The following is a 15,000-nucleotide window of genomic DNA, read 5'->3' on the forward strand; positions in this document are numbered from 1 at the left end:
TAACCTCGGCCATGCCTTGCTGCCACAATACAGTGGCTGCAGGACGCTGCTCGACCCCCAAGCTTCAGAGCATGAACCCCCGCCAGTGACACTTCATTGTTCACGACGCGTGAATACCATATATATTATTTCCAAGTATGGAAACGTAACAGTCATCTCTGATGTGCACACTCCACCTCTCAAGCACTTTTGGACTGTAATGTTATACTATGGAGAGAGAGAACCTACTGGCAGACAGACAGACGGGCGGGCGGGCAGACAGACGGGCGGGCGGGCAGACAGACAGGCGGGCGGGCAGACAGACAGGCGGGCGGGCAGACAGACAGGCGGGCGGGCAGACAGACGGGAGGGCGGGCAGACAGACAGGCGGGCAGACAGGCAGGTATGCAGGTAGGCAGGCTTAGAGTGAGAACGGGTAGGTTAGCCATGCAGACACAGCCAGGCTGCCCTGATGGCGCGTTTCCCACGGCGCTTCTCTCCTCTCCTGAGGCCCAGTTAAAACATCTTTATGTAGCTGTGCTGCTTATAGCGGCCACCCAGCTACGGTCTCTTTCATAGCGGCCACTCCAGCTATGGCTGCACTTACAGTGTCTACTCAGCTATGGCCAGACTTGTAGCGGCCACCCAGCTATGATCATTTACAGCGGCCATCTAGCTATGGCCCCACTTATAGTGGCCACCCCAGCTCTGACCCACTTATAGCGCCACCCCCAGGTAATGACCACTCTTATAGCGACCGCTATATATGGCGGGCATGCTGAAAACCGCTGCAAAGGAGAGGGGGGCATAAAGAGCAAGTGAGAGTAAGAAAAGGGGATTGAAAAGGCCAGATTTAAAAGAGAATGGAAGGAAGGATTAGAGAGTGGGGGAGGGATGAAAAAAATTCAGGAAACAAAGAGATAAAAGAGAATCACAAAGAAGTCATACGACAGATGAAATATATATTTTAAACTGGGAGTCGGAATGTGAGGGAGAGAGGGGGGGGGATGGGAGGAAAGGTTAGACAAAATTAGAGAAACAAGGATGGGAAAGAGTTACTTAAATAACGTAACACACGCTATCCCAGCAAAATTTTTTTTAACACTGTGACGTCGACCCAACGTCCACCCAACGTCGACTCAACGTCGACCCAACGTCGACCCAACGTCGACCCAACGTCGACCCAACGTCGACCCAAAATCGACCCAACGAAATATTACAAATGACAGTAATTACGTTGTGTGTGTATTTGCTAACGATATCAGTTCATCACAAAAGACAATGACATTCTTAACGACACACAAAATAGACTTGAAAACATCGTCAGGGTTTTGTAGTCAAGAGATTTTCCCTTAATATTAGTAGGAAATACAGCCATTACGACTATATAGTACTTGGAAAGATGTTGCAACACCCTTCAAGAGGAAATATTTTTTAAGCATGTCTTGGGTCCGGCTAATTACCAGCGAAGAATGAAACAAGGAAGCCCGTAATTTACCTCCGGAAGTTTGTGGTTTCTGGTAGTAAAACTGGAGTTTTCCTGTGTGTGTGTGGCTTGTTTATCTTGTAGCTGCTGTGTGTGTGTGTAGCTTGTTCACCTTGTAGGTGCTGTGGTAGCTTGTTCACCTTGTAGGTGCTGTGGTAGGTTGTTCACCTTGTAGATGCTGTGGTAGCTTGTTCACCTTGTAGGTGCTGTGGTAGGACTCACTTGGCTACAGTTAATAAGTGATTAATGTTTCACTTGTGAGTAAGTTGCGGTCAATATTGCACTTATTCCGTGGGCGGTGAGTGCTTCCTTTGTCTTGAGTGTGTGGCCTCCAGGAAGCCAAGTAGCACAAGGTTGTCTGTCAATAGGTAACTCAAAACAATTGTCTTCGCGTTGCTGGAAACACTTGAGCAAATTGTTTGTACAACACAAGGGGTCAAGTTGTATAAGTTTACCCTATTAATATCGTTACCTGTTGCTGGTGTGTTTGTTGTTTTGGTGTCCTGAGACGTCCAGACTCCCAGGACTTACGCCCAGTGTCCTAGGACTTAGGCCCAGCGTCCTAGGACTTAGGCCCAGCGTCCTAGGACGTAGGTCCAGCGTCCTAGGACCCCACACAAAGCCTCCCAGGTCTTGGTGGTCGTGGTCGTCATGTGTAGCTGAATATATTTACTCTCGTTCATCAGTTGGTGCAGCAGTCCTGGCAGGCGCTGGGACACCCATGGAGTGTGTTGTGTATCTGAAGCTTTTGCGCGTGTTTCCTACCAGGACGGAGTTGTGCGGTGGTGGATATACCCCGCGCGGGTTCGTGCGACGAGTGTTCGTCCATTCGTTCGGCGCACGTGAGTGTATATTTATCGTAGTATGTGCGTGAGTGTTTACCTCTACGTCTGTCACTGTTTTCACTGCACACGTCACTGCTGCAGCCATCATCATCATCACTTGAAGCACTGCCCTCCGGCGCCGCCTTCTTAAACTCTCTAAAATCCACCCCCCCCCCCTATCTCTTCACACCCAATACCATTATCACCCACCACCCACTAACCCTCTCCCCCTCCTCCCCCCCCTTGACCATTCACTACACCTCCCCCTCGCCCCCCCGTTACAACCTACAACCCCCCCCCCCCCCCACCACAAGCACAATCTCCAGGGCATTGTCTCTTTTAGGTGAATGAACATTAAGTGGAGCTTAAAGTGCCTGGATCACTATCAAGGCTGACTGTACTCCACCAGCCGTAGTGACCTTCTAGTCATGGGAACACTTCTCTCACCTTGTGCAGGGACAACATGCGTGGGTATATATGTATGTACTGTGTACCGTAGTACCTGCGTAGCTACTGATTTACAGACAGGTAAGATCACTCACCGTGTCTCCCCCATCACAGTGGGAGTAGTAAGGTCTTGACTAATAAATGTTCAGTGGGTTCAAGAGTGTTAATGCCCTCTCTAGCTCAAGTAAGCACTTCTCTGACACTCTCCTGTATGTCTAAGCAACCCGCTTGTCATCCTGAGTGTATATGCCACTGATTACTTTCCCTTGACAGGTGTCATGCCGGTGGTGGTGGTTATGGTGCAGCAGCAACACTACAACTACCACCATCAACACCAGCACTACCACTACCACCAACACCACCACCACCATCAACACCAGCACTACCACCACCACCATCAACACCAGCACTACCACTACCACCACCACCACCACCACCATCAACACCAGCACTACCACTACCACCACCACCACCCCACCATCAACACCAGCACTACCACTACCACCACCACCACCCCACCATCAACACCAGCACTACCACTACCACCATCAACACTACCCCTACCACCATCACCACTACCACCATCAACACCAGCACTACCACTACCAACACCACTACCACCATCAACACTACCCCTACCACCATCACCACTACCACCATCAACACCAGCACTACCACTACCACCACCACCACCCCACCATCAACACCAGCACTACCACTACCACCATCACCACTACCACCACCACCACCACCACTACCACCATCACCACTACCACCATCAACACCAGCACTACCTCTACCACCATCACCACTACCACCATCACCACTACCACCATCAACACCAGCACTACCACCACCACCACCCCACCATCAACACCAGCACTACCACTACCACCATCACCACTACCACCATCACCACTACCACCACCACCACCATCACTACCACCACCATCAACACCAGCACTACCCCTACCACCATCACCACTACCACCACCACCACTACCACCATCAACACCAGCACTACCACCACCACCACTACCACCACCACCATCAACACCAGCACTACCCCTACCACCATCACCACTACCACCATCACCACTACCACTACCACCACCACACAAAACAAAAGATGTCTCAGTAAGAGCAGTATTGACAAATATGTTACATAGTGTGTGAGTGAAAGTTTTACAAAGTAACTAATGTGTGTCTTCCTCCCCCAGTGCTCCTCCAAGCCCAAGCCCTCTTCTGCCACGCCTCCTCCCGTTCCTCCACGCCCCTCCAAGGTAAGTGATGGCGCCCATGGTGCTATATACCAACTCCTCCCAACACTCTAGTACATATAGCGACTATGGACGGATAGCACACTTACGGGCTATTCATGCCCGTGCCACCTCTTGGGTGGCTTAATCTTCATCAATCGGATAGCACACCACGGGAAGGAAGGAAGGAATTATCAAGGGAAAGCGCCAAGCCATTACGACTATATAGCACTGGGAAGGGGTCAGGATAAGGATTTGGGATGGGACGGGGGGAAAGGTATGGTGCCCCAACCACTTGGACGGTCGGGGATTGAACGCCGATCTGCATGAAGCGAGACCGTCGCTCTACCGTCCAGCCCAAGTGGTCGGTAAAGACATCTCCCGTCACACAGGGTGCAGTCGCACCTCCACAGATCTCCAGTATCATCTAATGATACTGATAATGGCTCCAAAGGACCACCACTTACGGGCTATTCATGCCCGTGCCACCTTTTGGGTAGCTTAATCTTCATCAATCATCAATCAATCGGATAGCACACAATATGGACTCTGCCTACCCATAATGTGTACACAATCATAGAAATAATAATGGCAATGAACACTCAATAACAGTTCAACTATAAGCCTAACTTGTCCTAACTTATCAGCCTTAGGTCTATTTTAGTGCATATATGTACTATACTAGGCCTAGCAAAAGCTAGATTTGCTTGTTGCCTTCTTTCCCGGACCTTTCTTTCCCGAATTGCATCAATATCTTTTCTGACATTGATGCAATTGATAATTACTGATAATGACCATAATCAATATAAGATTTGGATTATTAATAGTTATCTTGAGATGTTATCTTGAGATGATTTCGGGGCTTTAGTGTCCCCGCGGCCCGGTCCTCGACCAGGCCTCCACCCCCAGGAAGCAGCCCGTGACAGCTGACTAACACCCAGGTACCTATTTTACTGCTAGGTAACAGGGGCATAGGGTGAAAGAAACTCTGCCCTGGGAAACGGCGCCTGGGATCGAACCCAGGACCACAGGATCACAAGTCCAGCGTGCTGTCCGCTCGGCCGACCGGCTCCGTACATATAAACACTACGGGAGTTGTCAGTGTTATAATATAGCAGTGTGTACCTGTCTGTCACCTGTAATCAGATGATAATACGCTGATTGCCTCGTCAGGCTTCACACCAGCACTTTATGTATCGAAATTATTTATTCTCAGTAAGGCAATGCATAAATTTACATCTTATTGGAAGTCAATTTTCCCCGGACCAAGATTGGTCGACCCGAGAGTATTATTGCTGGCAATGTTGACTTCAATTTTTGTTATCATACTAAGTTACTTACTGCCAGATTCACGAAGTAGTTACGCAAGCACTTACGAACGTGTACATCTTTCCTCAATCTTTGACGGCTTTGGTTACATTTATTAAACAGTTTACAAGGTTAAAAACTTCCCAATCAACTGTTGTTATTGTTATCACAGCCTCCTGGTGCTTCGGAACTTTTTAACTGTTTAATAATTGTAAACAAACCCGCCAAAAATTGAAAAAAAGATGTACAGGTTCGTAAGTGCTTGCGTAACTGCTTCGTGAATCTGGCCCCATATCTTGAGCCACTGACGTATTGCACAAGAACGCTGGTATGTAGTTAAGCCTCTTAATATTAGCTTTAATAGTTGATAACAGTGTTATCGTAACCAGGACTATCTTTGTTAGGAGACATGGCTGTGGGAGTGACATGCTTTAGTGAGTTCATATCTCACCTCTTGTCCTCATATCTCAGTTCCTTGTCCTCATAGCCCAGCTCCTCATATCCCATCCAAGTGCTATATAGTTTTACACTTGTAAGTGAAATGGGTTTCGTGTTGGTATGATGTAAACATAAAGGATATATATATATATATATATATATATATATATATATATATATATATATATATATATATATATATATATATATATATACTATATATACATATATACTGAGAGGTATATACCCCGCTTCTCGGTATACATAGACAGTTTACTTTAGTCCAGGAGTATGTTCAAGACTGAAGTATACTGGCTGGTTGGTCAATAAACTAGTGTCCTGGACTTAACAACCGTCGTTCAGTGGATTGGCCTTGAACCCTACACCGAACCATGTGAACACACAGGGTGGGGGGGGGGGGGGGGTAGGCCTCTGGAACAGTGTTGCAAAGCACATTATGGGAGCCTCAGTCATGCCTGGCAACGGTGAACACATGTTCATCATACACGGTGAACACATGTTCACCATACACGGTGAACACATGTTCACCATACACGGTGAACACATGTTCACCATACACGGTGAACACATGTTCACCATACACGGTGAACACATGTTCACCATACACGGTGAACACATGTTCACCATACACGGTGAACACATGTTCACCATACACGGTGAACACATGTTCAAAACATTCACAATGTCGGGGAGATAAAACACGAATTTTGACTAAGGTCATTAACCACTGTTGATGAGAATGGATATAATACGACTTAGCGTTTCCGGATAATAAAGTTGTGTGTTGTTAGGGGTAGTGAGGCTATAGTGATACCTGATCAACCAGGCTGTGACTCATATGTCAGGCTGCGAGCAGCCGCGTCCAACAGCCTGGTTGATTAGTCCAGCAACCAGAAGGAAGGCCTGGTCGACGACCGGGCCGCGGGGACGCTAAGCCCCGGAAGCACCTCAAGGTAGGCTTGGAGAAGTGGCCCCGTAGGAGCGGGTGTCGAAGGCTGGGGGCCGGGAGACACAGGATGCCTTAATTGCCAGATTCACTTTCTTTAGGCCAGGTGTTGTGTCACACACCTGGTACCACACCTGGCCTGTGTGTTTGCTCGTTCACGGTGTGTTGAGTGCGGGGTGAAGGCCGCTACGCCGTGCACAGGCTACATACAGGCTACATATAGGCTACATACAGGCTACAGGCCACACTGTAACCTGCCGCTCGTCCTCTCGATACGTGGCGTTTTGCACCTTACAGTAATCAACGTTACAAATATAACCTGCTGTATAAAAAGTAGCGGCTCACAGATATTTACATTTTCTATGCATCGGACTCCATACTTTAGGTGGGTTGCTTCGATGTGAACGTTGCTGGTTAGGCCACGAGGTTGGATTTTGAACGGAGTGGCCGAACCGTCTGGTGCAGCATCTGTACGGCAGGTTTCTGAAGAAACTTGGTATAAACAACTTGGGGAAAGTTAGGTAATTACCCTCCCCCATATCCCCCCCCCCCCGTCCCTGTTGGCTTGTTACGCCACCTTGCCATATGTTACCCACACCTGGCTCAGTTATACATGGCTCCTGGTTTATATAATGTCTCGGGCGGTCTGGGCGCCCTGTGAGCCTGGCTTGTGTGTATGTGTGTGTATATGTCTGGGCGCTCTGTGAGCCTGACTTGTGTGTGTCTGTGTTTGTCTGGGCGCCCTGTGAGCGTCCCGTGAGCCTGGCTTGTGTGTATGTGTGTGTATATGTCTGGGCGCTCTGTGAGCCTGACTTGTGTGTGTGTGTGTTTGTCTGGGCGCCCTGTGAGCGTCCCGTGAGCCTGGCTTGTGTGTATGTGTGTGTATATGTCTGGGCGCTCTGTGAGCCTGACTTGTGTGTGTTTGTCTGGGCGCCCTGTGAGCGTCCCGTGAGCCTGGCTTGTGTGTATGTGTGTGTATATGTCTGGACGCTCTGTGAGCCTGACTTGTGTGTGTGTGTGTTTGTCTGGGCGCCCTGTGAGCGTCCCGTGAGCCTGGCTTGTGTGTATGTGTGTGTATATGTCTGGGCGCTCTGTGAGCCTGGCTTGTGTGTGTCTATGTCTGGGCGCCCCCATGATCTTGCTTGTGTGTGTGTGTGCTTGTCTGGGCGCCCTGTGAGCCTGGCTTGTGTGTGTGTGTGCTTGTCTGGGCGCCCCCATGATCTTGCTTGTGTGTGTGTGTGCTTGTCTGGGCGCCCTGTGAAGCAGTCTCACATTCCTAAGATTGGTGGCAGGTCCCCCAGGCCACAGTTGGCGGAGCGGCCGACCTTACCGCCGGCCCGGGTATTCACACTCACACTTTGTATGCATATTCAAGATCAAATAGCTTGGCATGATAGTGTTAAAGCACATCGTTACGAAGGAAAACAACCTCATCAATAAGGCCCAAGCGTCTGTAGGAAGTAAAGTCGTTATGAACCGTATTCCCCTGCACGTTAAAGACTAGTATAGTTTCAGTTGACTTCGCAAACTTTTTTTTGTTATAGTTCACGATATAAGATGAATCGTCTCACAATTCGGGGATCTCGGGTTCAGTTCCCGGCCAGGACAGAAACGGTTGGGCCTTGTTTTCTGCCACCTGATGCACCTGTTCACGTAGCTGTAAAATAGGTACCGGAGAGTTGGGTAACTTGTTGGTTGCATTCTGGCGAAGGTTAGGTGCTTACATTGAGGTGCTTCCGGGGCTTAGCGTCCCCGCGGCCCGGTCGTCGACCAGGCCTCCTGGCCTAAGGGGACTTCCATAAGCCTAAATACAGGCTTCCTGTCCCAGACAACGGGAATTAAATGTTGCTACTGGTCGGTTTGGGCTGTGTACACGAGTGTACACGAGTATACACGAGTATACACGAGTGTACATGTCTGCACCACCGGCTGACGTCTGTCTGGCCTCATGTAAAAATGTCAACAAAGCTACTCTCACACCTTTATTAACTACGTAATTGTGAAATACAACTATAGACACCTATTATTGTCAAGAGGTTTATAAATATTTCATCAAGAATAATATTTGACTTGAGAATGTTAGAGAGGCGTCGCAATTTAGTCTGGTGTAGGCAGAGCAAGTTCTCCCTGAGCTCATTGTGTGACTGTAGCAGAAAACATCAGGGGGTTCTGTTCACCGTATTAAATTGCTTGCGGTTCTGTTCCTGAAATTTCTTTCGTGGTTCTCGGTACATTATGGGTTCAACGGTGGTTATAATAGGAGCTGCCTCGTATGGGCCAATAGGCCTGCTGCAGTTCTCATTACTACTATCCCCTACACCTGACTTTCCTCCTCAGCTCTCTCTTGCCTATTTAATTCCTGTCCCTACCTGTCCTCATCACAATCGACTTGAGAATGGTCCAGGACGGACCGAAACGTCGTCGTCTCTTCAACTTCTAGTGTGTGGTCTGGTCATCATACTTCAGCCACGTTATTGTGACTCATCGCCTGCATTATGGGTTCAGTTTCTGAACCCATAATGTACCTCTGTGAGCATAAAAGCCTATATGGTAGACACTAAGAACTAAAACACCATTAACCGAGTAGCTCCTCATTCTAGAGGGGTATCAACGTTTAAGGGATTTGTTGACAAATAAACACTATTGTTTATCAGTTACTTACGTGGGAGAGTGGTCTTGGCGGTGGTGGTGGTTGTGGTAGTGGTCGGGGCGGCGGGGGTGACCGTGGTGGAGGTGGTGGTAGTGGTGGTGGTGGGGATGGTGACCTTGGGTGGCGGTGTGGGAACTGTAGTCGGCACGGCGTGTCTCATGTCTGGAGCACCCATGGAGTCGTCCACCTCCCCCGACGACCTGTGGTGTTGTTGTTGTTATAGATTCAGCTACTCGGAACAAGTTCCAAGTAGCACTGGCTAGGGTGAGCCCGTAACTTACCTGGCACAGGTGCGGGGCAAGTAGCATCTTATATATATTATATCTTATATATATTATATCTTATATATATTATATCTTATATATATATATATATATATATTATATATATATATATATATATTATATATATATATATATATATATATATATATATATATATATATATATATATATATATATATATATCCGCTATATAAAACATATTAGGACCGGAGGTAGTGGCAGAAAAGCCCAACTGTTGTCCTATGTTCTTGGATACTTTGACACCAAAATACGAAGCTCCTTATCCTAGTCTAAGAAAAAACTTCAATAATTACTTCAATAAAAACTTGGTCAATAATAAAATGCTATGTGATGCTAGGCAAAACTGGGGAATCGCACATAGCAAAGTGTACCCAGTAAAATTTATTTATTTATTTATATTCAAGAAGGTATATTGGGTTTGTGAGAATACATAGCATAGTATTTACAATCTTGTAAAGCCACTAGTACGCGCAGCGTTTCGGGCAGGTCCTTAATCTAGCAGATAATTTTAAGTAGGTAAATTCTAGCAGAATTAATAAAATAAAATTAATAAAATGACCTGTACCTCCGTATATGAGACGCGCCTCACTTGATAAAGTGAGTTTGATCTTCCTTGTAACTGGGTCGGTGTAACGGAGCCGGTCGGCCGAGCGGACAGCACACTGGACTGGTGATCCTGTGGTCCTGGGTTCGATCCCAGGCGCCGGCGAGAAACAATGGGCAGAGTTTCTTTCACCCTATGCCCCTGTTACCTAGCAGTAAAATAGGTACCTGGGTGTTAGTCAGCTGTCACGGGCTGCTTCATGGGGGTGGAGGCCTGGTCGAGGACCGGGCCGCGGGGACACTAAAGCTCCGAAATCATCTCAAGATAACCTTGTAACGTTAATATTCCTTGTAACCATAGACCTTCGCCTTTTGGCTCAGGAGACCTTGGTTAGCTAAATTGGCTTAAATCCGAAACGTTATACGTACTAGTGGCTTTAGGTATTTTCTCTATCTTTAAATCCATCATTATGTATGTAACTCAATGGATATACCTTTACCTGAATAAAGAGTCTAAATCTGAGAATTGGCTTCCTGGCCACGACAGCAGCAGGATGAATATTTAAGTCAGTCATAGCTTGTATCGTTCTTTATAACGCCAGAAAGAAAACGTGTAAATTATTGGAGGATAAACTCTTAGGAGTTTACTTTCAAAACCTTTTTAATTTGTAACAAATTCTTTCATTAAAGTACTACTATTGGTAATAATAATTCATTTCGTCGGGGACAGGCAACCTGTGTATACGTTAGACTTATATCGAGGTCCCCCCCCTCCCCAAGGTAGAACTAAAGACACAAAACTGAGCATGTCGACGTCTCTATAACAATCAACAGTCTTATTTATATACAAGAAGGTACATTGGGTTTGTGAGAATACATAGCATAGTACTTACAATCTTGTAAAGCCACTAGTACGCGCAGCGTTTCGGGCAGGTCATAAATCTAACAAATAATTTTAAGTAGGTAAATTCTAGCAGAATTAATAAAATGATAACAGATACATTGCAAGAAAAAAACCCACAAACCCACAAACACCCAGCAAGGTGAGACCCAATACCATACATCTCAATCACAACCCAAAATGGTACAGCCATTTCTTATTCCCTCTATCCATTATCCACATCTACAGCCTTTTCGCCTCCTGCTTTGTCCAGCCGTACCTCCCTTGTGGCCATTGTCTGTAACGCTGCGACTGGTCCAGGCTTTACAAGATTGTACCGTGTAACGCTGCGACTGGTCCAGGCTTTACAAGATTGTACCGTGTAACGCTGCGAGTGGTCCAGGCTTTACAAGATTGTACCGTGTAATCACCCAAATATGTACTTAAAACAACCAATTCTACCTTCTTGTATATGTATAAATAGATTGAAACGAACAACGCACTATATCACAAACAGTTATAGCTCTCCTTCCAATTAAGTAATTAGCAGAGTTGGAACTGTTAACAATAGTATTACCAATTAAGTCCCAAGTTGGTGCTGCAGTTTGAATAAACACAAAATGCTGCTGATGATGATAAATTAATTCTCCCATTTAAGACTAAAAATGAGCTGATTTTGAATTGGAAATGTTGACTTTAATTCAAAAGACTTAGTTACCTGTTTGGTGAATCTTGTCTGATGTGGGAATATCCCACATATAAGGGAGGCGGTCGGCCGACTTGTGATCCTGTGGTCCCAGGTTCGATCCCGGGCGCCGGCGAGAAACAATGGGCAAAGTTTCTTTCACCCTATGCCCCTGTTACCTAGCAGTAAAATAGGTACCTGGGTGTTAGTCAGCTGTCACGGGCTGCTTCCTAGGGGTGGAGGCCTGGTCGAGGAGCGGGCCGCGGGGACACTAAAGCCCCGAAATCATCTCAAGATAACCTCAAGAATATCCCTGACTGATATAGACCTAATCCCCACACCGATATAGGACTAACTCCCACACCGATATAGGACTAACTCCCACACCGATATGGGATGACCCTCGTTAACAAAATACAAGACCAAAATTACCAGTGCTTCTCCATAAAATAAACTTCAATTAAATCTCAACTCCACAACACACACAATAAGGAGGACACACTGAGGCATATATACCCGCCAAACACACACCGAAACTACGACGTTGGTACAACGTTCGAACAAGTTTTAACACCTAACCAGTTATAACAACCAATATAGCAAGTTGTAACAACGTTCTAATACGTCATAAACACGTTTAGCCAAGATGTAACAACTTTATTACAAGTTGTAACAAGCGGAAAATAGAGATAGTTACGGTTTGTGTTTCCAGGGTATATACAATGGGATCGAACCCGCGTTTCTGGACTCCTCAGTATTTTTGTCATAAATATATCTCGTTTGTGTGATGTGCAGACAATAATCTTTTCGTGTTGTGAACTGACCTGAGGTTGGCCAACTCGGCCTCGTGTTGGCTCTGCTCCGACCAGAGACCAAGTTCCAGCTGGTGTCTGTTGACCTTCAGCACAGCTGACGTGTAGAAGGTGTGGCCTGTGAACTTGCACTTGAAGTCACCTGGCGGGCCACAGTCAAACAGGTAACACGAGCCAGACCCCTGCAATGGGGAGGGAAAGTTGGGTGAAAGTTGTCTGAGTATTACAACAGGTGACTTGAATGAGACAAGTGCCTAAAAACCAGGAACTAAACATGTCTAGAGGAATTACAATAATGTGATACATGCGGGTGATCTATATTATCTTCCTTTATGTCGCTTACTTTGTTTATCTGCCATTTTTGCAGGTTCCTCAATTCTTAGCTTCTTATCTTAGGATAGTTTGCATGCCATACTTCTCAACTTATCCCTCACCTCCTTTCCCCTCACCTTCCCTCTTACCTTACACTGACTCTCTCCTGCTCCTATGTCACTACATGGTAAGGCTCCAGGACAGACCGAATGTAAAAATTCCACCTCAGTTCTCATCAAAACCTTGTGTACCCTGTGTTATCCTTTTTGCGCTACCGCTCACGGGATGAGTCAGCACAACAAACTACCTCTTTCTCTCATTTAATTCCATGTGCGGGTTGGGTTGTTACAGCCACCGAGTTGTGACTCAACCTCTACAACCATGTCCTGTTAGTTAAAATAACGGTCCGCATATTTTTGTTCAGAATTATTTGTCTACGGCTGAGGTAAGTCAGAGAATGTGATTCACTCCGAAGTAAAGGTAGTCAGTCGTCCTTATCATGGGAGATGGAGAGTGAGAAAATATTGGAGCCATACTGTGGGATCAAACCCCCGTCCTTAGACTCCACAGGCGCATGCACTTCCGCTCCAGATACTTTTCGGTTCTGTCGGAAGTACTACCTGGCTGACCTGGAGCATGAAAAGCACTGTTAGATGCCACAAGCCGAGATGTACCAGGTACTTCTTACACACTCGTCCGTTGGTAGTGACGGAGGCCAGACCATGACGCTGGTGGGGGCAACTCCCGATGATTGATTGATGAAGATTAAGCCACCCAAAAGATGGCACGGGCATGAATAGCCCGTTAGTGGTGGCCCTTTGGAGCCATTTCCAGCATCATTAGCTGATACTGGAGATGTGTGGAGGTACGACTGCACCCTACGGTGAGGTCGTGACCTCTGAGCAACTCCCTCCTTGCTTCCTGTTTAATACCTACACCATCCAGGTACCAGATTCAAAACTTCCTATTAAGGCACAACAGAGCACCCCATGCTCTACCCTGTCCACACACCCTGGCCAAGTATAACAGCTACACACCCTGCATATCCTGGTACATCTTTGACCACACATGTGCCACTACTCAGGTGTAGTTTGCCACTACACACGTGGCCAACCCTAGTACTACAATGGCCATGTTGCCCTGCCCAACTGGGCTAACAGCCAGCAAAGGCAGCAGTGAGGGAAGCCACATCAAATCACTCAGCCCTCGTCCCCTCAACAACAGGTCAATATCCGAGTTTATAAAGAGTTCACAATTGTTTCGTTCTTGCACCCGTCCGCCTTCGTGTATTTAAACTGGAGATAGCTTCACAGAAATAATTGAAGAGCGAACACTTTGTCCGACAGAGGACTGGAGTGTCCTGATTGGCTTTCCCCCTTTGGCTTCCTCTGCCTTCCCTTGCCTATCGCTCTCTACTAGCCTTGCCATGGTTCTCCCTGCCTTTTCCTATTTTCTTCTGCCACTCCCCTGCCTTCTTCTGGCGCTGCCTACCTTAGCCTGTCTCTCTTTATCTTCCATGGCCTCCCAGCCTCCGCCCTCTTACACCAACCACACACACACACACACCTGCCTCTGTTACATAAGTCACACACACCTGATATTTCCACTACACATTGTCCGGTAGAGAAACACACTTTCCACTGTAGCATGAAGTTTCTATTTTTATAATTTTTGGTTAACATGTTTAAAGTAACCGGTGGCGGTAAGAGCGTTCTCTGGGTGTCTTGCCTGACTCTTGGCACTGCTGGGGTCACCAGTCACTGAGAGCCTGCTTTAGTGAGCTCCATAAACTTGGTGACAACGTGTCGGGGCGACACTTGTCTTCACTACATGTGTCTTGGCCGACACTACGTAACAGGGAGTCTGATGTGCTCGTCGATATGAAAACTGACATGACACTCGCACACACGTTAGATATGAGAAGCAGGAGGCGGCGTTGCTTGCAGTTCTATGCTTATAGTGGCCTGGCTGGGGTGGTACTGACGATTGGGCTCTCGTGTTCATCAGAGATTCGTGGTTATTTGTAGAGATTGTCACAATAACGGGTTGAAGCCAATAACCCAATCCACATATATGAGAGGAAAGGGACGACGACGTTTCGGTCC

The 15,000-nt window shown here is 46.9% G+C and overlaps 2 protein-coding genes across 4 annotated transcripts in view; one reads left to right on the plus strand and one right to left on the minus strand.

The window, feature by feature from the left end:
• LOC123753886 (uncharacterized) overlaps nt 1-15,000 on the minus strand; it is a 68,036-nt gene that overhangs the window by 52,356 nt on the left and 680 nt on the right. For all 3 annotated transcript variants that reach the window (XM_069307307.1, XM_069307303.1, XM_069307301.1), the window contains exons 2-3: nt 12,596-12,765; nt 9,371-9,558 (exon numbers count right to left, since the gene is read on the minus strand). In XM_069307307.1, the coding sequence (XP_069163408.1) occupies nt 9,371-9,558; nt 12,596-12,765 (358 nt within the window). The remainder of the gene's footprint in view (nt 1-9,370; nt 9,559-12,595; nt 12,766-15,000) is intronic.
• Nucleotides 1-15,000, plus strand: part of LOC123754052 (protein phosphatase 1 regulatory subunit 14C) — a 197,331-nt gene that overhangs the window by 30,039 nt on the left and 152,292 nt on the right. Inside the window, exon 2 of the mRNA XM_069307339.1 lies at nt 3,957-4,019. Coding sequence (XP_069163440.1) covers nt 3,957-4,019 — 63 coding nt within the window. The remainder of the gene's footprint in view (nt 1-3,956; nt 4,020-15,000) is intronic.

Source organism: Procambarus clarkii, chromosome 6 (genome assembly GCF_040958095.1).
Source record: "Procambarus clarkii isolate CNS0578487 chromosome 6, FALCON_Pclarkii_2.0, whole genome shotgun sequence".
In the NCBI taxonomy this organism is placed as follows: Eukaryota; Metazoa; Arthropoda; class Malacostraca; order Decapoda; family Cambaridae; genus Procambarus; species Procambarus clarkii.